Below are 27,713 nucleotides of genomic sequence, written 5' to 3'. Positions count from 1 at the left end.
ATGGTGAGACCAGTCAGTACTAGTCCGGGGTCGGGGGAGGCAGCCACGTGATGACTCAGGTCGCCCACTTTGCTCAGACACGACAGCTCCTCATTTTGACTGTTGTTTTATCAACATGGCTGAATGTGTGTGAGCTTGTTTACCCACCAGGCTCAGATCCATCTGTTCTGCCACACTCACAGGGCAGTGACCTCAGCTGTCTGGGTGTGTCTCTGGAATTTCAGCGCTCTGGAGCAAATGCTGCTCAAAACTAAAAGACCATGGAGCATGAGGGCTAGTTAATGTGACTGGTTGCATAATGCTGCGTCATTTCATTGGGTTCCAGATAGAGATTTGCTGTCAGGAAAGATGCCCATAAGCTCAAGTAAAACATTTCTTTATTACAATTCAGTTTAATGATTTCTATGAAATGAAAAGTATTGCCAAATTAGGTGCAAGAATTACCACTTGATTTAGTCAAAGACATTGTGAATGAAAATGTACGTGGTGAGAATAGTTAGAGGTACGGAGACCATTTACTTCAGTAAAAGTACAAATAGCAAAATGTAGATGTTCATTAAATGTAAAAGTAATGCATCAAAGTAATGATAAAAAAAGGTGTTTAATCAGTGACTAAAGTATTCAATGGAAAAATTTCCCCTGTGTGTATAATAATATTGTTAATATCATAACTTTTCTACGGATTCATTCTTGTACACACAGTTCAAATGTAAAATTAGGTGCAGATAAATTCTAAATATTTTAAACAGAGCTGCAATGAACGAATATATAAATTATTGACTAATATCTGTTTTCTTAATTAATCAGCCAATTAAGAAAATACATTCATAGATAATGAAAATATAATTGGTCCATTACATTTACCTATGGCCCACATTCACAATACTTGTTTTTCATTCAACCACATTTCTAAACTCAAAAAAATAAAAAATAAGAATATAATAAATATTGTATTATTATGTATTATTCTTTTTATAAACAAGTCTCCCTTGTGTCTTTTCTACTTCTAAATTTCCCACGGGATTAATAAAGTATCCATCTATCTATCTAACTATCTACTTTTATTTATAGAAATGTATTCACCATTAAGTAAACGTCATCAAACTGTGACCTAAAGCAGGAGCATCATGACGTCATCTTCGTGAGACGCTTTGTTGTCACCATGTCGGCGGTGGATTTCAGAGGTAGAGAAATCTGACTTTTAGTGTTTGTTAGGAATAATGTGACCGTTTTTTTTCACGTAATGATATCTAACAAGTTAATATGTTACGTGTTATATTTTAACCTTTAACATAAAACTGTTAAAAATTCCCCGTCGGTAGCTTCCAAGTGAGTGCTAAGCTAGAGGCTAACTTTAGCAACGATTAGCATCTTTGATTCAGTCCCAGAGAGCTCGGTTAGTTTTACAAACAAAATGAAGTCGTTATTAAATACAGTCATATCATTCATACTGACCGGTCCGCTTCTGTCATTGTTGGGTAGTTGGTCCTAACTGATGGTTAACTAGTCGTCAGTGGTGACTTGTCCGAGGTGAACAGAGAGAAAACAACTCAACGCTAACTCACATTCTATTTACAAACACTAACATGACATAACACATAAATAAATCAATAACCACTAATATCCAAACAAGCTAAATAAACCCTGGATGTTCGTTAAACCCTAATTTAAGCTGGTTTTTAATCCTGATTCCTCAAAGTCAGTCATACCTTCAAAATTTCCGGTTGTGATGATGATGATGTACAAACTGAACTTCCTCGAGTCCAGAGCATCACATTAACTTTGACGTTTGGTTTTGCAGACAACCTTCTGGGGATCTCCTGGGTGGACAGCGGCTGGGTGCCCATTCTCAATCCCGGCAATGTGCTGGACTATTTCTCTGAGAGGAGCAACCCCTTCTACGACCGAACCTGCAACAACGAGGTCGTGAAGATGCAGCGGCTCACTCTGGAACATCTAAAGTAAGTTCATCTTTTACATGTGTCATAAATACAAATAAAACAAGTAGTAAAGGCGGTAATCTGAGTACTGCATGTATTGCCAGCAAACAGCTGCTGATCAAGTTAAAAAAATACATATTCAGTCCAAAGTGCAGAGTGGTAATATGACATTTGAGAAACTAAAAGCAAATAATATTGTGTCTGTCGTTTTCAGTCAGATGGTGGGAGTGGAGTACATTCTTCTTCACGCTCAGGAGCCAATTCTTTACATAATCCGCAAACAGCAGAGGCAGTCGCCAACACAAGGTGAGCAGTGTAGCATCGGATTGAAGTGGAAATAAAGAATTAAACTGTGGCAAGTAGATGAGTCTGGGGACAACGGGCACGACAAATAAAAGAAGAAATTATGAAATGTAACATCGACTGAACAAATGAGTCCTTTCTATCAATATCCATCAACATGAATGAGGTCACTGTTAACAAAATAGTGAGTCTGGACAAGCACTACAACGATCTACAAAAATCCATGATTCGACTCAGACATCAGTTCTTTTAGGTCTTTAATGTCTGGAAGAGTTAACATTTACAACTGCTATTTCTGTTTGAATTAATGTCATTGATAGATTTGTGATTCTTCATTAATGACTGACAGAAAAATTAACAAATGTTCTGGTGAAAGATCTAACATCCTCCCCTGCTCTATGTTTTCATCCTCCAGTGATACCTTACTCTGACTACTACATCATAGCAGGAGTCGTGTATCAGGCCCCAGACCTGGGAACAGTGATCAGCTCCAGAGCGGTGAGGGTTTATAAAATGATCATATTAAGTATCCTTGGAAGAGGGAAGGAGAGGATACTGGTGTGTGTGTGGGATCGATTGTGGTTTTACTGTGAGTGACGTGAATTGTATTTCTTTTAGCTGTCAGCAGTCCATGGAATCCAGTCAGCGTTTGATGAAGCCATGTCATATTGCCGGTACCACCCGTCCAAAGGATACTGGTGGCACTTTAAGGACCAGGAGGAGCGAGGTGAAGATTCACCATTAAAACTATTTTTTAGTTTTGACATCTTTGTGGTTCTGCTATTGACAGAGGAATAGATTCTGTCACAGAATCACAGATTGAATCCAGAGCTATGACGACGCTCTGATGACACTAGTTGTAATTTTGGGATGATGACTTATTCCAAACTTTGATTGAAAAAATGCTTTATTACAGAAAAAAACAAACCTAAGTCAAAGAAGAAGGAGGAACAGAGTTCATTGTTTCAGAGGCACCGTGTAGACACACTCCTTTTGGATCTCAGGTCCAAATTCCCACCAACATTTTACCAGGTACAGTTACCCTGACTCTAAACAGCTGTTGATCATTCATCATAACGTGATGGGATCCAGGTAATAATTTGGTTTCCTTTGTGTAATTTCAGCCTAAGCCTGGTGAGAAGCCAATTCCAGGTATGATCCTAAAGTCCTTATAATGTGTATACTTCAATGCTTGTGTTTGGTTTTATTGTAGAAGTAGTCGTGATAGATTTCCAGTATCCACAATTTCCACGATTTTTCCCATAGAGATGTGTTGTTATGTTGCAGTTGAGGTGAAAAAGGAGCCTGAACCTCCTGCAGAAACTGTAAAACAAGAGGAGAGGGAACCGGCCACAAAGTCCTCCGCCACAGCTCCACCCAGCAAACCTCCTCCCGAGAAGAGAGCAAGGCTCCAGTGACGGCTCCACCATCATCGTACTGCGTGAAGATGGAGCAATCCAGTGAAACGTCCAATAGCGCAAGCTCCAAAAAAAGATGACGATTATTTCTGTTCCCTTTCGAAACTGGACGATGGTTTACCACTTCGCCCGTTTGATCAGTTTACAGCATACTGAGAAAGAACTGGCACAAAAAAAAAGTGTCAGTTGCTTCCCTCGGTGCCAGGACTACTTTTACTACTTCTACTTAACCTTAGTCTTGTATACTTGATAGGTTTGACGTCACAGACCATTCAGGCAGCTGCACTACAAACAGGGGGTGTACTGTTTGATGTCAGCAGGCGTTTCACAGTGGATGAGGTTTTATTGACGATAAGCTGATATCATTGGTGTCAGTTTACTGCTGACATCAGCTTAATGTTTCTGTTGTGGTGACTTCAGAGAACAGTTTAATTTCATTTTCTGCTTCCCAGCGAGATGTGTCACGATGCATCAGCTCATCTGAAAGACAAGAAGCTCCTTAAACATGTCGCCTCTATAATTGCAAATCCTTTCATCTGTTCTTGAGAGAAATATTCTACTTTCTTGTGTTTTTGTATTAAAATGAATCAGCTCTTGTAGCCTCGTGTGTTTAATTGATGAAAAGTATTTTTTTGCTGTGGATACATCTACCTCTGACTCTTTATGACACCTCATTACTCTGTTTGCAGATGGAAATAAAACCATTAAGTTTATTCCCTGCTCTTATCCCACTTTGGTACATGAGTAAACCAATCAAATGTGATCATTTTCAGTGGTGAAATGTAACCTTACTCCAACTACTGTGTATAAGTACAATTTAAAGGTACCTCTACTTTAACTATTTCCTGTTAATGCTACTTAAACTTGAACATGGATTGTCTTATTCAAATGTCTTTCACTGGAATTTGAGATTACCACAGAATTTTTTATTAGATTTATTTATTATATATATTCTTTTTGGTTTTACCCATATCTGTGAAGGTAACATTTACAATGGGAGGTTTTGTCCAGCAGGTGTCAACATTTGTTCACATTTGGTCCCGTCGTCCCAATATAACGTTATTTCCCACATCTGTTTATCACAGTTAAGTCAGTTGAGGTCAAACACGAACTTTAATAAATTTGTGTACATTATATACAATATGGAACACAGGTAAAACATATTTATAGATGAAGGAAGCAAGCTTAGTATACCGCAATTATTAATTAAACATTCAGTGTGTAAGATTTAGGTGAAAAGGATCTATTGGCAGAACTTGAATATAAAGTAATCCTAGGGATGTTTTTAATAATTACCTAAATTGTATGAATTGGTGTTTTCTTTACCCTACAATTGTCCCTTTGTATCTAAATACTTCATATTTACATCGGAAGTGGCTCCGCTCTACGAAGGCTGCCATGTTTTTTACAAGAGCTCAGACTCGACAAACTAAACACCTTTTGAGTTTTATTCAGCTGCATCATGAAACTTCACCACTAGATGTCACTAAATTCTACACTATGAACCTTTAATAACTGAGTTTTTCTCATTCCTTGTCGAATATGTAAATGTATTTGATTATATTTCTCTCATCACTAATAATACTTGTTTCTTTTTATTTAGTTTCACTTGTTTGTAAAATGTTTCCTTTATGTTGTGTAGATGTCCGAAATGAATGAACGCATGAACAGTCGCTCAGAGAAGATGTATTTTCACAAAGACACGGACACACAAATGAAATTGGGTGGATCATAATATCAATTTTTATGTTTTGTTTTTACATATATACATATAAATCATAGAATTAAAAGATATTCAAAGTTTTAACATCCTTTTAGTTGGATTACATTTTGTTCAACATCTTTCTGGGGGGAAATAAAACAGGATCTTTTTAGCCAAAAACAATATCAAATTTAATTTTTTTTATCATATCTTCTTTCAACAAAACCAAATTCCCACATTTACCCCACCATAATAAATGATCGATGGTATTTTATTTTCTCGCCGCTTCCTTGCTACCGTTTAGCGAAGCCGCGAAGAAGAAACGGCCTCTCGCAGGGCGTGGTGGGATAGCAGTCTCCTCGCTGGAGGACTGGAAACGCTGGCTGGCTGCAGAGAAGATGGCTGCACGGGGGATTTTCAGGCCAGTGTCTGGGAGCAGAGCGGCGTTTGTCACGTCCTCCGGCCGCTAGCCGAGCGTGTCAGCCCGGCCGCGTCGCCCGCTCGGTTCTCGTCGGAGCCGGGGATCGAACCACCATGGGGTCGCAGACCCTCCAGATCCTCAGGCAGGGGGTCTGGGCTTCGATCACAGGCGGGTGGTACTACGACCCGGACCAGAACACATTCGTCAACGCTCTGCACCTCTACACCTGGCTGTTCCTGCTATGCTTCCCCTTCACCCTCTACATGGTGAGCCTCGCTCTTCCTCCATCGCCTCGTTGTCTTCCATTCGTCGTTAACTGTCTTTATTTGTCCTCCCTCCCCCCCCCCCAACAAACCAACTGTCCGCTCCGTTAGCTGCCACCGGATACTTAACGGTCCTGCGTCTCTGTCTATTATCTGGAGCGATGCGAAGCGTCTCTGGAAACTAACGGGACTCGATCTTTTCAGAAACACAGCACCAACAGAACCCGGTGCTGGTCCGGTTCTCCAGGAGATGCGCCTCCTCCAGGTGCTCGGCAGGGAACAGACCCCCCCCCCCCCCTCTCTCGAATCGCCTGTTATTGTAAAAGTGCACCATCCATCAACTAGATTGGACCAGGGTGCTCTTTTCTGGAGATTCCCCGTGTTTACGGTTAAAATCCGTCTGGCTATTAGCAGGGGCACTGAGTTAATCATCCCCCCCCCCCCCCATCCACCTCTCCTCTGTTGTCTTCTTGTTTTGCTCCTGTCGCTTGTGATTTGTGCTTTTTACCAGTTTTGTGAAGGGGAAGCTGCCAGCTGTGGCTTCAGGAGCACAGCTGGCTGCAGGGGGACGGAAGTGAAGACTGAAGACATCACTGAGGAACCAAGTTTGTTCCCTACATTCGTCACGAGGGGCTTTTTTAGGTTCTGTTTGGTTTGTTTGCTCTCTAGAGGAGAAGCTCTGTGTTTACTTCTGTCCTCTAAACCGCCTGGAAAGGTCTACACACACAAACACACACACACAGAAACACACACAGATCACTGGCAGTCCACCTCTGCATGTGACTTGTGGCCCGGCTGTCTAAATCCAGATGTGCTCCACAGATGCCCCCTCTGTCCATGTCCCCATGCCGTTGTCTGCTCAGCACTTACTCACCTTCTATATTCGGAGGATGTCAGATGTTTCATATCGGTTTGTGGTTTCCGTTCTATTCCGGGAGTGGAATATGTTATGTCGGTCAGGTCTGTGGTTCATGTCGAGCCACAGGTTTAAAAAACTGCAGACAGATGCAGGGGAGAGGGGGGGGGGGGGGTGTCAAGGACAAGAGAGACGCAGCAGCTCAGACACCTTGTTGTGGGACACACAGATGCCCGGGGACAGCCTTTGTCCCTTTTTCTAAATGAGGCTGACAATCTGAAGGCAGCAGTTCTCACACGGCCGATCAGCAGTTTAAATAATTGGTGCAATAATGTGTTAAGCTGCAGGTTCGATTCCAGCAAAGCACTGGGGCAGCGGTTAGAGATTTAACTCATGATCAATTAATCTGCTGGCTACTGTTTTCATTCATGTGATTAATTGTTTGATCCTTGAAGCATTAAAACATTAGCCGAGGTAATGGTGAAGCTTTTTTAAATGTCTTCCCCCAAACGGCCAAAAACTCAGTTTAGATGACAAATAGGTTGATATCATACTGGCTGGAAGAAATTAGCTGCCATTCCTTATCTATACTGCTGATCCTGTGGTGGGGGGGGGAGCTGGACTCAATCCTAGCTGAAATTGTGCGAGTGTTTACTCTCACATTCACACCTCGGAACAATTAATCTAACCCCTGTGAGAGAACGTCCCTCACTGAGACATTAATCTGTCAACCTGTTGTCATTTGGGATAAATAAGTGAGTAAGAAGAACAGCCTTTTGAAACTGGGACACCAGGCAATCTATTTCCTAAATATGAATTACAGCCTAATAAACCCATCAATCTGTTCCCTCTACAATATCGTATATAAACAAATGTCCTCTTCTGTGTCTGATCCCAGGCCCTGCCGCCGACCATGGTGATCGTGGGAATCTACTGTGGTGTGATCGCTGCCATGTTCCTGCTGCTGAAGACGGTGAATTACCGCCTCCACCATGCCCTGGATGAGGGGGAGGTGGTGGAACACCAGGCCAAGGAGAGTCAGGGCAGCAGAGGCGGCACTGAGGGGGCTAATGATGGAGGCATCACTCGTCGGGAGGACAGCAACGGCCCGGGGTGAGTTCACGTCTTGTCTCACAGACCAATAGAGCATCTGATATCTAGAGACGTGGGACAAAGATCTCATCACCAGTGTGACTCAGCTGCTGAGACGATGAGGTATTCCGAGAAGACCGCGCTTCCTGATCAGTGATCTCATGGAGCGTGGTCACGGAGGGGAATCTAACAGTTAAAGGTTTTAATCTGGAGCTGAGGTCAAAGGTCATGTTGTCCGGTGGTGAAATGTCAAAAGAACACAGGCTGCGACCAGGAAAATCAATATGTTGCTTTAAAAAGCTTCAAGATGTGAGAAGTCCCGCGGAGCTGTAGCAGCAGCTGTAACGATGGTGACAGCCACTTGACTCAGGTTGGATCATGTAAACGTACTTTTCATGTAGTCGAAGGCATTTAGTTATTTACGTGTTAAAACACATTTCATATGGTTGAGTGTTGGTGTCGAGCATTGTTTTAAAATACGACACAAGATCCCCGTCTGCCTTCGACACTGACCGCTGTTCTCTGTAGATTGTTCTCTGCTAAGCAAACAAAAGCACTGTTTACATTCAGGGTTTCTCACCATAACACAAACTGCGTCTCTTCGAGGACCAACAGATGAATTTCCTTTTCCCACAAAGTATTCTCCGGCCTCTTGCTGTGCTTCATGAAGCGTTACCACCTCCTGTAAACCATCGGCAAGAATGTACATCGTGCTGCTCACGTTCTTTTTTTTTTTTTTTCTCCATAAAAAACAAACAAACACTGAGCCCACTCACAAAACATTGATCCAGTACACATCAAAAAATGAAATGTCCTTTTGTGTTGTAGGTGGGCTCTCGGCCCAAGATGCTATTGTTGTCTTTTATCTCTGTGTTAACTGTGTCCGTACCAGTGCGTGTGTAGACCCATTGATATGAGCTCAGACAATTACATGACACAACTTGCTTGAACTTTTTCCTGAACAGTTTCCTTTTATAGAGCAGATGATGCAATTGGGATTACTGGCATGGAGTAAATATATGTAAATGGTTTATTCATTGTATTAGAGTTATTCATCAGCTGGAAATGCTTGTGAAAATATGCTTTAAAAAGAGAAATATTTATATTCTGATTGGACGTCTCTGCTCAGTTGTCTTGATTTGTCTAAAATACTCTTAATGTACAAATACACATAATTCAATATGTGACCCATTTTTCATAAAAGACACATCAGTAGAAGGAGAATGTGCTAATGATACCTTTTTAATAATGATAATTCATGAGCACATTAGTATGATGGTCATGTTTAGTGTGCTCATTGCTTTGCTGGACTCAGCTGGCTCCTGTTTCAAAGAACTAAACTAAACAATATCTCAACATTGACAGCTGATGATAAATTATACAAGTTTAAAAAGTGATTCACATTGATCGTGTCATGTACTGTAACATATCACAAGGTCTGAAACAGGGCTGTAGCCCAACTCTGAATGCCAGTCTCTCTCTCTCTTTATTTTTTTTTATAGTTAAACTCTTTTTCAGAAGGAACAAAAGTCAGTGAGGTTGTTTCGTTTTACTGCCCAGGACTCGGAGAGGTGACTCATGAACACATTCCAGCGAGAGCGCTTAGCAGGACGCTGAGGGGAAAGGCAACAAGAAAAAATGAGAGCTCTCAACCACAGCAGCAGCTTTGCCCACACATCTGGAGTTACATTCCAGGTTGTTAGAGTTTACAGTGGAGCAGAGCTGAAGTCGATCAAGGTGTTTTAGGCCCCTCGTCCTATTGGTCCAGTCTCCTTTCCTCTGAGTTTCGTGATGTAATTCATTACTCGGGGCCGTTTGTGTTGTGGTTTGATCCATTACCAAACGTTTTTTTGGCAAAAGGAGATGATTTATAGACGATCCCTGGCAAGTCGTTTGTTTCAACATACCGACTGGTTAAACAAGCACGTCCAGGCTAAATATAGGCTCGGGGAGAAAAAAATCTAAATGGATGCTTACATCTGTTTTTTGGTCCTTCGCTTGAATTTCAATCTCCATATAAAGGATGTAAAATACAAGTATGTTTAATAAAGTTTCATGATGTGAATTTCCTTGAACTGAGAGTATCAGCGATCTGAGCAGGATGAACGTCACATGTTGCTCTGAACCAATCATTTATTAATTCAGATTTGAGGGAGTGAATGCACTGTGTCTGTGCTGCTAATACAAGTGTGTGTGTGTGTGTGTGTGTGTGTGTGTGTGTGTGTGTGTGTGTGTGTGTGTGTGTCTGTCCAGGGACCCTGGAGGGGGTATTGAGATGGCAGAGTTCATCAGGCAGGAGACTCCGCCAGTGGACTGCAGTTCCAGGAACTCCTATATCGGGATGGAGTCTAACCAGCAGGTAAGCAGAGCAGTGGTTTGCTGCAGCTTGCAAACTAAACTGGGCTGAATATAATATGATCCTGATTGAGACTCAACCACATCCCCATCCTTCTTTTTTAGACAGAGTAGGTAAATATACCTGAATATAATACAAGTACTCTGGTTCTTCTATTTAGAATAATATACAGCATGAAGCCCATTTAACCAAACAGTAAATCTTCTCTCTACAAAGTCAGTTCTGTGTTGTTTGTGTCCAAAATGTGTCGACCTGATAGCTGAATGGTGAAGGCCTGTATCACAGCGGGTCTCTGGTTCGACTCCCATTTACCTCATGTCATTCCCCTCCTCTCCCTGTCTCTCTCTACTGCCACCATTTAAGTATGGAGGTAACAACCTACTTCAGAGGTGCCCTGTGGAACGTCCTTGTAAACAAACAAAAGTCATGATCTACATCCAGTGTTACTCGACTTTAACCTGTGGCTCGATCCTTATTTAAGTGTGTTTACTTCCTCTTTTAACCCCTTTGCAAAGCTGATTTTGTTAAATGTTTTAACACTGTTAGCATCCATGTTTACTAGCAGCATTTTCGCCATTTCAACGCAGTGTTTTCCATTAATTATCTTGACCCTTGATCTCCAACTATGTGTTTTGCTCCATTTCATCACTGAGAAACTTTTCTGCAGTGTAGATTTTGCATCATCCTGTTGCCTGACAAACAAATGCTGATGGAGTGATTATTATCGATTAATCAGTTCTGTAATTTATCATGAGGAAGATATAAAACATAATTTGGTTTAGGCTTCAAGGTTTTAGGGCTTTATACATAAAACTGACTTTACGTAGCTAATTTATGTTTTTGCTTTTGAAAATAATAATCCATCTCAAGCTGAACTACGCCTGAATTATTCAAAACCTAAATCTGTTTGTGCCACTAGTTTATTCACACCATTGTTCTCCTTGTGTTACAAGGAATGATCAGTAAACAAGTGTGACACGCTCCAGGGAGCAGTGTTTTCAATCTGTCTCACAAACAAGCGTCACAGCCTGAGATCTGACCACGTTTCAACCGTCTCCATGTCGGTGCTTCCTGTTACACAAGCAAAGAGAAACTCAAGGAGTAAAAATCCAAGTTTAAGATGGTTTGAATTTGACCACAGAGGGAAAGAGCTGTTTGCGTGTTCGTGCATGTGTAGTTTCCTGACGGCAACTATCTCCTTTATATTATTCAAAGTTATTTATCCATATTTAACCCCTGAATCCTCGTGGGAGCTGTGTCTCTGTACTGCGTGTCCTTGAGTTGCTGCTCAGCCACCGTGCTCTGCTCAGCTGCTGTGTGCTCAGTAGGAATAGAAGCCAAAACGTTCCCCCTGTGATGACAGTGAAGAGGCGCCGGCTGCTGGGAAGCTGTTTCCTTAGACGATCACACACCGTGTCAGTTTCCTTCAGGAACATTTAGCTTCAGAAACGTTCTTTTTGACATCGAGACCAACTTTTTTTCAAATGATCACTGACTTGTGTTATCTTTTTTTTCTGATTTCAGATTGCGTCCAGCCATGGAAGAGCAACAGTTGCCAAAGGTAGTTTCTTCCCTCTCCCTGTTCTCTGTGTGTCTGTGAAACTAAAGTCAGTTCTTTTCACTGTCGGGATATAGTCCACGTCTTCTTTACAACCGTGTCATGTCTTCTCTGTTTTTGGTTTCAACACAACCTCGACTATGATCACCCTGCTGCCCAGGAGATGTAGTCTGACTCAGCGTTACTGTGACCTCCACAGTTGAGATAAGGCAGCTGTAGACAGGCACTGCTGACTGTGGGGGAAAACAAGTAATACACTGAAAGATGCAGCTTGGGAGTCGTTCTCCAGGAAATCTTTATTAGAGCAGCTCACTGAGAAGAAGACAATAGATGAACTTGTAGCTTTGCTTTGGGTCCATTGTAGTGGCTGCGTCATCTGAATAATTCAGTGAGTTTTCTAATTAGCTGGTGGTTGTGATGACAGGAAATGGTCTAGAATGGGACCAGGGCCCTGCTGGGCTTTAGCTTTTTCTAGTCAGACCGTCTGTCACCAACTCTAATGTGGTGTGACCACTCTGACCACTCGGGAAGGGTTTTAGGATAAATGATCCTCTTCTCATCTCAAATGTTATCTCATGCAGTCATCTGTACATTCAAGGAATCTGTTCAGAACTTCTCCCTGGTTGTTTCAGGTTTACAACTTTAGTCGCCTCTCACAACTAATACTTTTAGAATATTACAATATTTCTTTAATCCTTTTCATCCTCATTGCTTTCTTTCTATGTTTGCAGGAAAGACGTCAGATGACATTAGTTTGACTCTTGTTGAGAGCTGCAGTCATGATCATGGTAAACACACATGACGTTCACGTATAAGCAAAAAGCCTTTTTGTGTTTGTGGCATTTCAACACCCTCTGTATTGTTTCATTTCTTTGTCTCCATTCAGATCTGCTGTCCGATGCCAAGATGTACTGCCTTGTCCCCAACGACTCCTTCGCCTCCTTGCAGCCGTCCACCTCCCTGTGTCCTTCAGAGCTGTCCAGAGAGACGGCTGAAATCTGCAACTCTGCTGCTTATCACTTCAGCTTGTCACACTCCTCTTGTGACACGGAGCTGACCAGTCATGCATCCATGCAATCTCAGACCTTTAGGAAGGAGCTCCGTTCTCGGGGGCTGCCTCGGACCTCTAGCTCGGCGGGTTCTGCTTTCCCCGACCCGTGTCTACCAGATTTTGCTTTGTACCCTCCACCCAGAAGAGGTGGACTTGACCCTGTGTGTGAGCTGGAGACAGCCAGACCACACAGGTCAGTCGTGTGTGGCGAGGGGGCAGAGCAGATGTACCAACAGGACCCAGCTGTGCCCTCCACCTCTGGAATGGAGTGCTACAGGCACAAAGAACAATGCAGGGTTGCTCGCTCAGCCTCCAGGGAGGCAGGGGAAGGTACCTCAGGACTGTACCAGGTGGATGTAGGTGGTGGTAGGAAAGGCTCTGGGGGGGGAGGAAAGTCCCAGGGAGGGGAGCGTAGTGCTGACAGCCTCAGGAGCCTGAGTACTCGCAGTAGTGGCTCCACCGAGAGCTACTGCAGTGGTACAGACAGGGACACCAACAGCACCATCAGCAGTTTTCACAGTGAGCAGACCAGCTCTACACATGTGGAGAGCCTGCTCTCACTTTCAGGGGATGAACGTCTTCGGAATAGAGGAGAGGCTGTTTCTGCTCCTGCAGACGGCAGGACTACGAGCCTCGGCAGCCTTAGCTCTAGAGGTCTTAGCAGTCTTCCCTCTAGGGAGGCCAATAAAAACCCTCATGCCAATGAGCTGACCGCTAAACGACCAGCTGACACTCCGTCCTCTGCAACCCCGGAGCAGGTAGAACCTGGTCGGTGCCAGGAAGAGCCTGGCATCAGGACCTGTGCTGACGGCTCCACAGACGTACCTGCCACAGAGCAGGTGCAGGAGAAAGGAGACGCTCAACCACAGTCAGAAAACATTGTTCAGAGAACTTCTTCCCTGTCGACAGGGCGCAGTGGACGTCGGCGGACCGGCAAGAAAAGGGCAAGCAGCTTCGATGCCAGTCGTCACCGGGACTACATGTCTTTACGCGGCATGGCCAAGCCTTGTAGTGCTGTGTTTACTGGGGGTGGAGAGGGGGACTCCAGTGATCAGAGTGAACTCAGCTGTGCCTCCAGTCTCCACTCCACCCACCACCTAAGCACAGACAGCTCATCTAGTACCACGTCCCGCTCCTGCCACTCCCCAGAGGGCCGCTACCGGGCCCTGAAAGCCAGGCACACTGCAGCCGGTGCGGCCTCCTCCTCCTCCTCCGCGGTAAAAGCTGCGGCAGGATCCGAGGCGGGAGCTCGAACCGGAGGGAAGCGGCGCCCCTCACGTCGTACCCCCAGCACAGGCAGTGCCAAAACGCACGCCAGAGTGTTGAGTTTGGACAGTGGTACGGCTGCCTGCCTTAACGATCCCAGTCGCCTTGGAGCTCCAGCCGGGCCTCGGCCCCTCACCACCTCCAAGTCGGACCTGGAAGCCAAAGAAGGGGAAGTCCTCGATGCAGCCTCCCTGCTGGGCCGGGCCTCCCAGCTGGAGTCGGTGACCCGCTCCAGAAACAGTCTGCCCAACCAGGCGGCTTTCCCCGAGCCTCAGGATGCCTCTGCTGCTTCCCTGCGGGGTACGTACCACACACAGCGCCTCAACATGCTGTACACATCCCAATCTGTCCGGTTTACAACTCGTGTTTGATGACTGGTCTACATTCTGTGTTGTCAGAGGAATGGTTGTGTTCAACCCTGTCGACATTCAAAGGTACAGGTTGGTTCAATATGACGGTGATCCATTCTGTGAATCATCAGAAGAACTAAAGGGTTGATCTGGTTAATTAAAAACGACAGGGAACATTAGTTTGTTTTGAAATGTTCTGCTTGTTTTTTTCAGATTTGGATTGTGTAATTACAAACTGAATGATGCTTTGAATGTGTATTGAACTATCATGTGCTTTAAAACCATATATAATCTCACTTTACTAAATAGCCGCTCTCTGGCCCAACCTGGAGAGAAATGATAGAATTGATCAAATTGAGACAAGTTTGTGTGAACTCTGCATACTTGTGTGTGTCTGTGTGTGTGTGTGTGTGTGTGTGTGTGTGTGTGTGCAGTGTTGTCTGCCTCACTTATTCAGTGTAACCATGGTGAGTTTCCATGGAGTGACAGTCCTGACCCAGGCGTAGTGTTCCCTGCACAGATCACTATTAGCATGATGGCACAGTGTGTGCTTTGTGCTGAGGTAACACAAACAGCAGCTCTCTTATTAGAGTCATACACACATTCATTCCCTCCCCTGCATCCATCAAACTCCCTGGATGATAAGTGGTATGTTTTACTGAGGCTTCTGTGTGTTGTGAAGATATTTTATGATGTTGACACTTATTGCTTCTTGGGTATCTAGAGTTGACACCACCTTGGACATACAGGGGTAGAGGCAGGACGCTGTGTGCACGTGACAACTCCTGAAACGTCTCATAGTTAGTAATGGGTTCTCCTTGGATCCCTGCTATCTGGCTCCCGCACCATTTTTCTTTTTATTAACCTGGGTCAAACATTAGGCTGCGTTCACATTCACAGAAGGGGAAGGACATTACAATCTAGCACAGCTTAGTTATCTTGACTTGAAGTCGACAGTTTTGCACTTTAGTCTCACTTGTTGACGTGCACACACGAGGCCACGTTCACTAAATTTAACCAGAGTTACCTCACTCTAGCTTCAGCCTGCTAAATCATTTTGCAGCCACTAATAGTCTATTTGAGGATGTCACACGTGAACCTTTTAATAGTTTAACAAGAACTAACTTGACTGTGTCTCACCAGCAGACATGCCCCCCCCCCCCCCCTCTGCTCACGGACCGACTCCAGCAGCTCTTCCCCCTCAGGCTGCTAATGTCATTACAGTAACTTCAGCTTCACACCAGCCATGGTGGCCGCAAGTCACAGCCATGGTATTATAATAAGTAATGTGGTGTAAAAAGAGGTAGAGAGGAGTCATGTCGTCAGTATTCAGTTGAGTCAGACTGTGTAGATCTGTTGAAAGTTTGAAACATTAGATAACAGCCACAGAGGTCACATCAGACCAAGTAAGGCTGTGGCAGCAAAACCCTGAGTACAGTGAGTTGAGCAAGATTCACAAAGTTTGTTTGCTTCTGAAATCAACTTTTTATTTGTTTGAAGAACAATGCATTGTTTTTTTCCTTTCCACTGTTACATTAGGACCAAGGAAAAGGGGGAAAGAAATTGCGATTTTCAGAAATAAAGTTGTAACCATTGTAGCACAATATCACAAGAAAAGAAGTCTTGATGTCTACAAGAGTAAAGTTATAAGTTATAAGTCTTAATTTTAAGCTACTTATTAGAGAAGATAAGCCTTTTGCCTGTGTTCAAATAACAACATCTTTAAAGCTGCTGACTCAGAAGAATCTTGTTGGGATATTCAATTTGCTTTTATCCGAGGTCAACTTGGAGGGCGCTGTTGAGCAGATGTGCTACTCCATCTATAGGGGGTTCCTCTGTTTGATTGTAAGAGCAGGAGTACGATATGCAACAACACGGTGGGGGGGGGGCTGGTATCGTGGATGTCGTGTCTCAACCACTGGACCACCGGTACACCATGTTTCTGTCAGTCATGTTGTCTTATCTCTTAAAAGGTTGAAACTCTCCATTAAGTTTGTTTGAAGTTCAAGCAGCAGATTTTGTGATCGTTGTTTCCTTGTGTATGAAATGTATCTGACCCCCGAGCATAACGTGGGATCATCACATCCTACCCCCCGGCATTAAGTTCTCATAGACAGGAAACGTTCCAAGCTGACTGGCCCATGATGTGTCTCACCATAACAGCCCCAGGGAGCGAGGAGACGGTCATATTTCGCCGTGAGCGTAGCACGTTCCGGCGGCAGGCAGTGCGGCGGCGGCACAACGCAGGGAGTAACCCCACCCCACCCACCTCTCTCATTGGATCTCCTCTCAGGTACGCCGTGCATGGGGCAGGGAGTCGTTTCTGTGGCTGTGTCGCCTGGCATGAGCATGCTGCCAGGTGGCGCTCTCTCCCTCCTCTCATCAAAACCCCGTTTGCGTCTTCCGCTGTGCATGACCTCAAGCAAACCGTCCTCTGTCCCTGGACGGTTGTCTCCTCTCCTCTCTGCATGTGATGTCCTTGGTCCTCCTTTTCTCAAGACCTCTTTTCATCCTGTTATCAGTCCACCTCGATCTTTCCTTTTCCACGGGCGGGGCATGGATCAAAGAACGGAGTCCTCAGAAACTCACTAATCCACTTGTCTGACAAAGCGTCTCCTCTCAGAGCCGTGCACGATTCGTCCAGTAACACAGACGTCACGCTCTATCAAATTACTTTGCTCTTCTCTTTGCAAACTTTTCAAAGAGAGGGGATGAAGAGGATATTGATCATTTTAAAGATCAAAGGCCTGCAGACATAGAGGTCTTACTGTGTTCTTGTTATTCTGAGAGTGCGTGGTTGCTTTTCAGTTGATTTTTGGTGCCTGTTTCTCAACACCAATTTTGCACAAGTTCAAAATTATAACTTAAAGGAGAAAGATCCATTCGATTTCTCCTTATTTTTCTTTTGACATCTATTTATTACGATTTATAAGCCTTTTTTTTCTCTCGATCGTTCTAATGATTTGTAAATTCTTAATTAAGTGCAGTTCGGCCTTTTAGTCCTTTTCCTAAATTAACTTTGGTTTAATCTCTACTGTTGCAAAGGACAGTGACCTGACGGGCATGAGGTCCACGCTGAGGAGAACCTCCAATGCTCAGTCACTCCTGAGGTGGCAGCCTAATTAGAGAGAGACCGTGTTGTAACTAGGAGACAGCTTGGAGTTTTATAAAAAAAAACTAAAAAAAAACTTTATATTTAAGCCGTGTAAAGTGACAATACTGGATATGTGTGTTTCTCTGGTCTCGTGCTGTGGGTGTGTCTCTGGTTCCTCTCAGGTCTTTATAACTCCTCCTCTTCTGTTGTACACCTGCCAGCAGCAGATTCCCCTCCGGCCAAGGTGTCGTCATCTCCTGCATGAGTCTCACACGGACACACATTCAATCCAGAGCCCTGAAAAAAATGTTTAGGAAGTAAAAAGTAAAACCACGCAGCCGGCCAGAGGTCAGGAAACTCGCTCCCTCTCCCTCTGCCTCTGATCTCTTCCTCTTCCCCCGTCCCTTCACTCCCTTTACTGACTTTCACCCTTTTATTGGAGCACCGGGCACCTCGTGCTGCGTCACATGGTTTTCCAATGTTCCACCGCTCAAAATACACTTCTGACAATCATTTTTAAAGAGGAAAGGAAATGAAGAGAGTCCTCTTAATGCCCTGATCCAGTCGTGATGGAATTTATCAGCATCATTGAGGATTAGTGTCATGTAAAAGTTAAGAGGCCGTGTGCTCTGGGTAGATTTTATTCCTTTGGACACGTTCTTATCAAAAGCATGAAGAGCTAAGTCACTTTTCACTGCTTTAAATCCATGTGCAGCTTTTAGAAGAACTGGAAAAAAGCTTATCAGGCATTTCATGTACAGGCTTTTTCTCTCAGTGTCACAGTTCTCCTCCATGCCTCTTGCCATCGTGGAGTCAGTCTGTGTAGAAATAAGAGGAGCCTTAACCTGTTGATATGAGCCTTTCACAGACTTCAGAGTTTATGTTTGCTGATATGCACCAATATGAAAACTTTTTTTTACAGAATAAATAATGCAAAAAAGATAAGCATTCATATTTTAAGTGTAAACTAATATTTACTTAGTTCAAGTTTCATATATATTAGGTTTTATTTGTGTTTTCTTATTATTTGAAGTTGTCTCTAACAAACTTTATGGACAAACTGTAAAATGGTTTGATAACCACATCTCAGGAATCATTGCCAATATTTAACAATATATATTAGCTTCTATATCTGTATCTGAAATTTGGACTCCTCATTGGTATCATCATCGATGCAAATCACATGAATGTGACAAGATAGTTGATTTGCTGTAGAGGTCTAAAGGAATTGAGCCATAATGTCTGTTAAATCTCAAAGAATTAAAAGAAGTAAGAAATGAGGAGACTAGAGTCAGTGTCACTCTACGGAGTGGGGGGGGCTCCATCATGGCAACCAGCGTGTGCATCAAACCCCTCTATTGTGGAATCACCTCATCTCCCTCATGTGATGATGATGTATATCAACAGTGCCCTCCTCCCCCCCCCGCCGTCCACCACTTCTCATTTCCTCCCCTTCTCCCTTCTCCTCCCACAGTCTTCAGGAGGCCCTCAGCCAGGCCTCCCAGCCTTCTACTTCCCAGGTGAAAAGTCAGCCATCCAGAACCCCGTCCCAGGTGACCGTGCTGAGCACAAGCGCCTCCCTGCTGGCCAGGAATGGAAGCGCGCACCTGGAGGGTTCTCAGGACAAGGCCTCAACCGTTGGCGCGACCAGCTTGCAGGAGGACTTTGGTAGGGAACGTTGAGATGAAGGAGTTTCTCACAGACGAGTGCTGCACCAGGAGTTTGTGCACATGGCAGATCTGAGTGTCTCATCAAGTGTTTACCAAGGAGGTTGTGTTTACACCCCTGGCTGTTTGCTGGTTGGTTGGTTTATTTGTTTGTCAGCAGGATTTCACAATAACGTCTTGAAGTGATTGTCTCGAAGCTCGGCAGAAAGAAAGAAAAGAAAAACCCTTTTGGCGTTTGTGAGATCGACCTTTTTTGATATTCTTACGGATTTCCCAGGGACTACTGAATGCATCCTGATGAAAACAATCAGAGATATTTAGATTACGTGTTTATTTGTATGAAATTTGGTGCAGCGTGATTGAATGTAACGGTGTTTAAGCGATGAGCCGGTGGCTTGGAGGGTCTCCCTTGCAGAGAGCCGCTCACAGATTCACGTACACGAGCTCTGGACTGTTGCTGTGAGTCGAAGCCCGATGCACAATTACCTCTGCTCCATTTATATCTCTGTCTGTGATATTGTGTCTGCAGCCGGCACTTGACCTGCCTGGGATGTGGATTTCACCGTTTGATCACAGCTCTCCCTGCTCACAGTGCTGCTGACACCGCAGAGTCCATTGCTGCCGATGCATAAACATGTTTTGCTGACATCCCTCAACACGTTTAGTGCAAAAAAAAATCTGAGTTTGGTTGGAGCTGTGCGATGCCCTTCATGTGAACCAGTGGTAGACGGATTACCACACTTACTCACAATCTGACCTGGAGCCGAGTCTGGTTCTGAGACACTTGGTGGTCGGTGGGTTCTGTGCTCGTGATCCCCGAGCGTGAGGAACTCGTCTCTATCTGAATATGATTTAACTTCTCTGGCAGAGTCTTTATTTTCATGCACTGCTGACGTCCATTTGATTATGAGAACACTGGTCTGCGGCTGCATCTTAAGAAAATATTTTCCGTTTGTAGCTTTCTCCTACATTGCACAATGAATCATCTCTTATTAAATACCCCGAAATAAATAAACACTCTTAAGTTCTTTCTCTTTATTGAGCAGTTCTCCTTAGAAACACGAAACATATGGGACCAATCCTTCATTCCCTTAGATGACAAATGAGGAAAATGTACCAGAACAGGATTTTCTTTTAAAGAGAAACTCTGGATAATGTTTGTTCAATTTCTTCCTGACTTCTGTAATTTCAGACTGCACAATATTTTTGAGTCATACTTGGCTGTGTGACATATTGCCAATTAGCTTGTCGTTCATTTGAAAACAGTTTTTCATTCTTTTTCTTCTTTTCCCGTCATTTTTAATAGTGGAGCTATTAAAGAAACAAAACACATAAAGAGTTGGATGGAATCAAGGTTACATGGACCTGAGTGGTCTCTTATATCTCCTACATACATCAAGTGGGAGGATTAATGCAATAAGGGGAGTTCTATTCGTCGAGGCACAGCTTGTCATATCAGGTCACTAATTCTTCTCATGAGCTGTGAGATACTTTCTGAGGGAATTATGAAGGCCCCATTGAAATATAGCCGGTTCTATTTGAGTGGTTGTGCCTTTGTGTACTTCATAGGGTCAAGCTGATCACAGGATAGAGTGAAATGCATCCACATAATCAGCAACAAACCTGATTGCTCCTCCAGTGGAGCAGGAAATGACTGACTTGCTTATAGTCTCTTTGGGAGAGGGCCCATTCACTCCATAATCCCATTGGCTCAGGTGAACACAATGTGTCCAAAGAAAACTATTACATCTAGTTTAATGAAATGATTGTGATTCCAGTGAACTGACTGTGCTTCTCTGTCTTCTGTCGTGTTGTTCCAGGAAAACTCACTCCCTCTTTATATGAGGCTGGTGGATGTGACTTGTCCCTGGTCAATTTTGAACCTGCAACCAGACGAGCCTCCAATAACCTATGGTTAGTGTCAATTCATCGGATTTATTTAATGGTTTTTTTAGCTCATAAAATTTACTTTGTTCTCTTTTTTAATAAGCCAATCGTTAAATCTTCTCTCAACCCACATAAAACACCTATAACAGTCATGTGAATTGTGGTTTACATAAAAATATTTTTAATTATGAAGTATTTGTTTGTCATTTGCTGCTTTCTTTGTCTCATGTGACAGGAAACCAATATGTGTGGGTGTTCAATTGTTGTTTTCAAAAGATATCACCTGAACTGTAACAGCAGGATTTGCATTATTTCAAATGTTACTTTATATATCTAGTGAATAATCTGTTAATCTAGAAAACAATTATCAGAAAAACTGATTAATTCAGTTTTGCAGGCCTAAACCTCACATGCTATTTTTATGTAGATGACACAGAGCTGTGCCTCATGTTGAGAACAGAGAATCCAAATAGCAATAAAAACATTCTCCAGTTATTGAGAATAAAACTGAGATGCTCGTCCTCTCTTTTAATTTAATTTGGATACAAGAGATATGTCGTCTTTAATTCAGTTTTGAGGATTAATTACATTTTGGCTACTTCCCCGTTAAATTGACAGATTAATATCTTTTAAGGATTTGGAGATCATAATAGGTTCCAAGATTCTGATGCTCGCTCATCATTTTTTAATTAAACTTACTCGATAAAACAAATCTAAAATTATATCAATTTACAAACCAAATTTCTCACCTTTCTCTTTCTTGGTTTTGTCCCATTAAGAACATAATGTTTTCCATTCGGTTTATGACATGCCTGTGAGGAAAACAATTTAATTGTAAAATATCATAATTGTTCAGTAGAAAAGCGAGAAAATGACTTATTGACAATTTAGTTTCAGGTTGCCTGGATCTAGATGATGATTTAATACTGTAATCGCAGCCGATGCTTTTCTCTAATCAGTGTTCTCATGTTGTCTGATGCAGGGACACCGACTCCCACCTCTCCAGTTCTACCTCAGTTCGCTTCTACCCTCATGACCTGGTGAGTACCCAACCTGTGTGTGTGTGTGTGTGTGTGTGTGTGTGTGTGTGTGTGTGTGTGTGTGTGTGTGTGTGTGTGTGTGTGTGTGTGTGTGTGTGTGTGTGTGTGTGTGTGTGTGTGTGTGTGTGTGTGTGTGTGTGTGTGTGTGTGTGTCTCTGTGTGTGTGTCACAGAGCTAGATTTGCGGAGGAGTACAGACAGAAACAGTTCAAAAGCAAACCATGTCTGCTTTACATATTTCTACATATTATTGTTGGCATTAACACTCGTCAGTATGAGCTGTTGTTGTGTTATCCCTTTTCTTTCCATTTCTTCAGGCCCAAAACAAATCATATTTCACCAGTTTTCACAAGTCATTAAAAAAAACGAGGCCAGCATCTATATGTTCATCTGGTTTTGGTTCCATATATGAACCGGAAAAATGTCTTCGATCATCTGATTCCGGCTGTTAGTTATTTTTGTGATGAGAATCCAGATGGCTGTGAGTGGGGGTGGGGGGGCAGCGGTCCAGTCTTTATTCTGTGAACATACCAAATCAAACCTAATACGAAATAAATATTGAATGCTTACATTTCTTTGGTTTTATTGACTTTTTTTTTATGGCTCAAATCTTATGACTACTGTTGTTATTAATAAATCATGTGTGTTGAAGAGCTTAGAGTCGAGTGATGAACCAGCTGACTAACCCTGAGACAGATTTCCCTCCCTCAGATCCGTCTGAACCGTCTGCTGACCATGGACCCAGAGCTGCTGGAGCAGCAGGACGGAGACCTGAGCCCGGAGCTCCAGGACGCTCCGCTGGCACAGGACGACCCTGTCGCCTCCTCGGCTGCCGGCAAAGTCCGGCAGTACTACCGCTTGTGGCTTCTCCCGTACCTGTGGGTCGGCCTGCACTTCGACCGACTCACACTGCTGGCACTGTTCGACAGGTAAGACTCCTTCTGGTCTTATTTCAATAGGTGTTAACGAGACACAAGGCACCTTTATGCTTTGTGTCCGGATGTAGCACCAAGTGAAAACTGCCTCTGTCTGTCAATCTTGATCATAGATGTTAAAATGAGGTCAAAATATAAAAGGGTTTAACATGTCATTGTAAAAACAGCTGCTGCATAAGTGTACGTGCTCGCTGTGTTTGATCTCTGTGTTTATGCATATGACAAAAACTGCGAGATGCCATCTTGCTCAAAACTAGAATTGCACTCATTAGAATGCATAACTCAGCAAAGACCTAACAGTCCGTTAAATTCAATCAAGCTGCAACAAATTGGACAAATTCATAAATCAGTCCAAATATATGCCAGATTTTTTTGGGGGAAATCAGTGAAATGTAAAATAATGCACCATTTCTCGATGTTGAAGAAAGTGGAGGAAAGAAATCTTGGATTAGCTCTTTTGTTTCCTGTTTTCCAAATTGGATTGGGTTCCTCTTTGCTCCACCCCCCATCCTTCCACCAAATCTCATGGAAATCTGTTCAGTATTTTTACATAATCCATTAGACAAACAAACAAACAAACAAACAAATCAACCAACCAACAATGAGATGATGAAAAATATAATCTCCTTGGCTGAAGATAAAATGCTCCACAACAATAGCTACGAACATTTAATATAATAAATACCAGCATAAGTAAAAGTGTTTGATGAAGATAAATTTGGAGATGAGACCCTATCCCCCCCCCCCCAGTCTGTTATTTAGACTAATAACACAGGTGTAACTACTCATTAGAATTCTGCCCAGCACAGCATTAACCATTTATGTAATCAGGTCAGTCCCATTGAAATCCAGGACAGACGGAGATCTCTGCAGCACAGACACAGACACAGACACATAAGCAGCAACATACAGCTGGAGCAGCAAATTCCTAAAAGATTAGCCAATCACTTTTTGAAACCCTTGAATGTCAACATCTCCCTGCAGGCCGTTCAGTGCAGAGGTGGAGGCGATCGTTAATAGTTAATAGAAATCCCTGTTTGGATTATACTAACCCTTCCTCCGTCTACATTTAGGGCAATTTATGAGCATTTGAAAAGTACAAGCTATTGCTTTGATAACGCTCTTTCTTATATGACTAACGTTTATATATATTTATGGCAGTAAGGGTCATGATATGCAAACGTTTGCCTTGAAAGAGACAAATGAGGCTCAGTACAGACCTGGTAATCATGTCCGACCACATGAGGACAACTCTGATTACGTGGAATTCGTCCTGACTGCGTCTCATGTGACCACTTGTGTTCAGATCTTACTTCCCCAGCCCTACATGCAAATACACATACATTTCATTTGTATTTGCAAACACCAAACAATGTGGGTTTTGTTTTATCCAGTTTGAGTTTAGTGATGCGTTTGTGTGTCTGTGTGAGAGGGAGAGAGCAGAACCAGACCAGTTTTGTAAAATGGATGGAAAATGAACATGTGCTGGTCGGGGTTGATATTTTTTGCGTTGTCAACAGTAATTTGATTTCTGGGAAACACTGTAAAAACAATAAATGTTTCATATTTACTATTATTAAAGCATATTTTCTCTGGAACAGTCCGTGTAGCTGCAGTAAAGCGGCTGCTCAAGACTCATGCAGCTCATTAACCAACATTACGAAACCCTTATCTCTCCTCAAACCACTGACGGGAACATTGGTGTCATTTTTCAGTCTGGCTCATAATTCGAGAATCAGCTCGACTTTGTTTTTTTTAGTTCTGTTGCTGACGTACAATCATTCCTCTTATGAAGGAATTTGTAAACCTTGGGTGTTCATCTCTTGCAGACGTGGTCACTGGGATCTCTCTCTCTGTCGGAGTCAGTCTCTTAGTTTGCTTTGTCTCTCATGCGTCTCGTTCAAAATGCAGCTGCAAGGCGTCTGTCTGGCACCGAGAAGAAAGACCACGTCTGCAGTAGAGACCCAATTGATTTTAAGATTCTGCGCTGGTTGGTGTCAGCTTCCAGCTCAGACCTCTGGACCTGGATCAGTTCCTGTTCCACCATCCGGCCCCTCAGGCACACTGACCAATCACTTCCTGCTCCCAGTGGAAACCCAAGAACCACTGTCTGATCATTTTAAATGCCCCCCCCCGACTCAAGTTGTCTAAATCAATCCACTTTTATTGACATTTTTAAATCCAGTCTTAATTTCGGATCTAACTTGGGAGTGAGCGTTAAGGAAATTGAGCCTTATCCTTAAGATGTGATTGGCTCTGCGGCTGTGGAGGAGGTAGAGCGGGTCGTCCACTAACCAGAAAGCCGGTGGTTCTTTCTCCTTCTGCTCCAATCTGCATGCAGAAACATTCTCGGGCAAGATACAAGAATTCCCGAAGGCTGTCCTGACAGTGTGTGAATTATATGAAACTTATAGAATGGCTGTATGAATGTGTGTGTAGGTTAGTGAAGGTGACATTTCTATCATTAGAAAATCACTATAAAAAAAATGCTCTTCTCGACTGCTGTTGCAGGAACCGTGAGGTCCTGGAGAACGTGCTGGCCGTGGTCCTGGCCGTCCTGGTGGCCTTCCTGGGGTCGGTGCTGCTGGTCCACGGCTTCTTCACGGACATCTGGGTCTTTCAGTTCTGCCTTGTCATTGCCAGTTGCCAGTATTCCTTACTAAAGGTGAATATTTATACAAACTGCACGACTTCAATCAAACATGACGTCAGAAGTGACACAAAGAAGCATTGTTTGTTGATTTATTTTTTCATTCTGCATTCCGAATCACATGATATTGTTTTTTTGGCAAAAGTTTGCTGTGCCTTTAAGGGAATTCCTGATGTTCAGAAATTCTTTAATGCTTCCCTTCCTTTTGAAGTGTGTTTACAAAAAGAAGTAATCCAGTTCTCTGGTTCTTGTTTGTTGACAGAGTGTCCAGCCAGACTCCTCTTCCCCTCGACATGTAAGTAAAACAACTTGTGTCCACATCTTGGTTTGTTTGGGGCTTAAATTCCTGGAGAGTTCACACTGTGAACAACCTGCAAAAAACTGTGTCTGTGGAGAATTTGACCTTTACACTCATAGCAGTAAACAGATAGAGTCAATCTCCTTCCATGTCTAATGTGACCAGTGGTTGTTTGAATCCTTCTCTGTTGTGGTTCTTGAGAGTGAAGCTGCTTTCCCCCTGTGGCTCTGAGCGGCTCCTCCCTCCCTCTCGTCAGCCGCTCTGAAACAGCGTCTTTTATTAATGCAGCTTCGACTCCGCTGCAGGCACGAGCTTTAAATAGCCGGCCAGAGTTCAGACCACAGCTCTCTCTCCCTCTCCCTCTCACTCTGTTTGTATCCACCCCTCTCCTCCTCTCCTTCCACCACTCTCCCCGTCATCCCCCACCCCCTCCCTATCTACTTCACCTCATCTCAACTCCAAGTTTTCGCCTTTTCTCTTTCCCGATGTTGTTGACACATCTTGAGAGATCCCGGCCTATTTAATCTGATTGTTGGTGCGTAAAGTGTTGGTGGAAAAAGCAGGTCAGCTCGCGGCCTCCTGGGCTGAGGAGTGTTCTTCATCTCTTAACAAACCTCCGACTCAATCCTCTACCTCTGTAAACCTGTGTCACTGTCTGAAGGCTTCATGTGACACTGATACTACTGAATAGTGTCTTATTAGAATGATCATTTTAATGGATGATGTCGTAAAATATGATTTGTTCTAAGTGAGGTCAGATATTTTTACTACCGCAGCGTTTGCTGGCTCCTCTGAGAGTTTTTAACTTTAATATTCAGGGTTCCTGTGCTGAATACTGAGCCGTACTGGTCCACAAAGAGAGAGTCCAGCTTGTGTAACAAACCACTTACAGCATCATACCCTTCTCCCTGCAGGGTCATAATCGTATCATAGCGTACAGCCGGCCTGTCTACTTCTGCCTGTGCTGTGGCCTCATCTGGCTTCTCCACTACGGCAGCCTGAGGACCACCTCATCCAGGATCAGCCTGTACGGAGTCGCCATCACCAGCTCCCTGGTGCTCGCCTCGGCCCGGGACCTCTTCATAGGTGAGACAGCAGCCGTCTTCCCCTGCCATCGCTTTTTGCAGTGATATTACATATAGTCACATTATTTATCTGTATGGCACTTTTTCAAAAAACATGCCAAATACCATATAGATGACCAGGAACAGAAAGAAAGACAAAGCACATCCTTGCACATGCGTATTTTCGACAAGAGTTTCTATTCATTGTCAGTTGAGTCAACAAGTAGTTTGTGTTTTCACCTGTGTCGGTTGTTATTGTGTCAGTGTTGGAATCCACTTTTGTTCCCATGTATATGAAGAGAATAAGAAGTAAAAATAAGTTATTTGCGTTGCAATACAAACACCAACAGGAAGACTGTTGCAGAGTTTGGGGACCGACAGTAAATCAACAATCTCTTAAATACATTTCTCCTAAATTTGTCCAAGACAGAGATGGATGGAAATGTTTTCTACTATTTAACAGAAACAGAAATGTGCTCGTTTTTAATTTACAAAATAATCGA

At 43.3% G+C, this 27,713-nt stretch overlaps 2 protein-coding genes across 2 annotated transcripts in view; both read left to right on the top strand.

Annotated features, from left to right (window-relative positions):
• The first annotated feature begins 1,106 nt into the window (after window positions 1–1,106).
• med6 (mediator complex subunit 6) lies at window positions 1,107–4,260 on the top strand. The gene is made up of 8 exons (XM_053434188.1): window positions 1,107–1,184; window positions 1,802–1,961; window positions 2,155–2,246; window positions 2,659–2,741; window positions 2,862–2,970; window positions 3,160–3,275; window positions 3,368–3,395; window positions 3,531–4,260. Exons 1-8 carry the CDS (start codon window positions 1,163–1,165, stop codon window positions 3,659–3,661), a joined length of 741 nt encoding a protein of 246 aa, XP_053290163.1. The 5' UTR covers window positions 1,107–1,162; the 3' UTR covers window positions 3,662–4,260.
• A 1,582-nt stretch (window positions 4,261–5,842) lies between these two features.
• The window catches only part of pcnx1 (pecanex 1), a 33,894-nt gene continuing 12,023 nt past the window's right edge, over window positions 5,843–27,713 (top strand). Inside the window, exons 1-14 of the mRNA XM_053434200.1 lie at window positions 5,843–6,050; window positions 7,802–8,016; window positions 10,249–10,354; window positions 11,876–11,912; window positions 12,641–12,697; window positions 12,796–14,526; window positions 16,740–16,869; window positions 19,145–19,338; window positions 21,158–21,251; window positions 22,207–22,264; window positions 22,960–23,192; window positions 25,710–25,863; window positions 26,111–26,143; window positions 27,061–27,232. Of these exons, the coding sequence (XP_053290175.1) occupies window positions 5,898–6,050; window positions 7,802–8,016; window positions 10,249–10,354; window positions 11,876–11,912; window positions 12,641–12,697; window positions 12,796–14,526; window positions 16,740–16,869; window positions 19,145–19,338; window positions 21,158–21,251; window positions 22,207–22,264; window positions 22,960–23,192; window positions 25,710–25,863; window positions 26,111–26,143; window positions 27,061–27,232 (3,367 nt within the window). The 5' untranslated portion in view covers window positions 5,843–5,897. The remainder of the gene's footprint in view (window positions 6,051–7,801; window positions 8,017–10,248; window positions 10,355–11,875; window positions 11,913–12,640; window positions 12,698–12,795; window positions 14,527–16,739; window positions 16,870–19,144; window positions 19,339–21,157; window positions 21,252–22,206; window positions 22,265–22,959; window positions 23,193–25,709; window positions 25,864–26,110; window positions 26,144–27,060; window positions 27,233–27,713) is intronic.

The sequence above is a fragment of the Pleuronectes platessa genome, chromosome 11 (genome assembly GCF_947347685.1).
Source record: "Pleuronectes platessa chromosome 11, fPlePla1.1, whole genome shotgun sequence".
Taxonomy (NCBI): Eukaryota; Metazoa; Chordata; class Actinopteri; order Pleuronectiformes; family Pleuronectidae; genus Pleuronectes; species Pleuronectes platessa.
The sequence above is the reverse complement of the archived record's forward strand: the minus strand, read 5'-3'. Positions and strand labels throughout refer to the sequence as shown.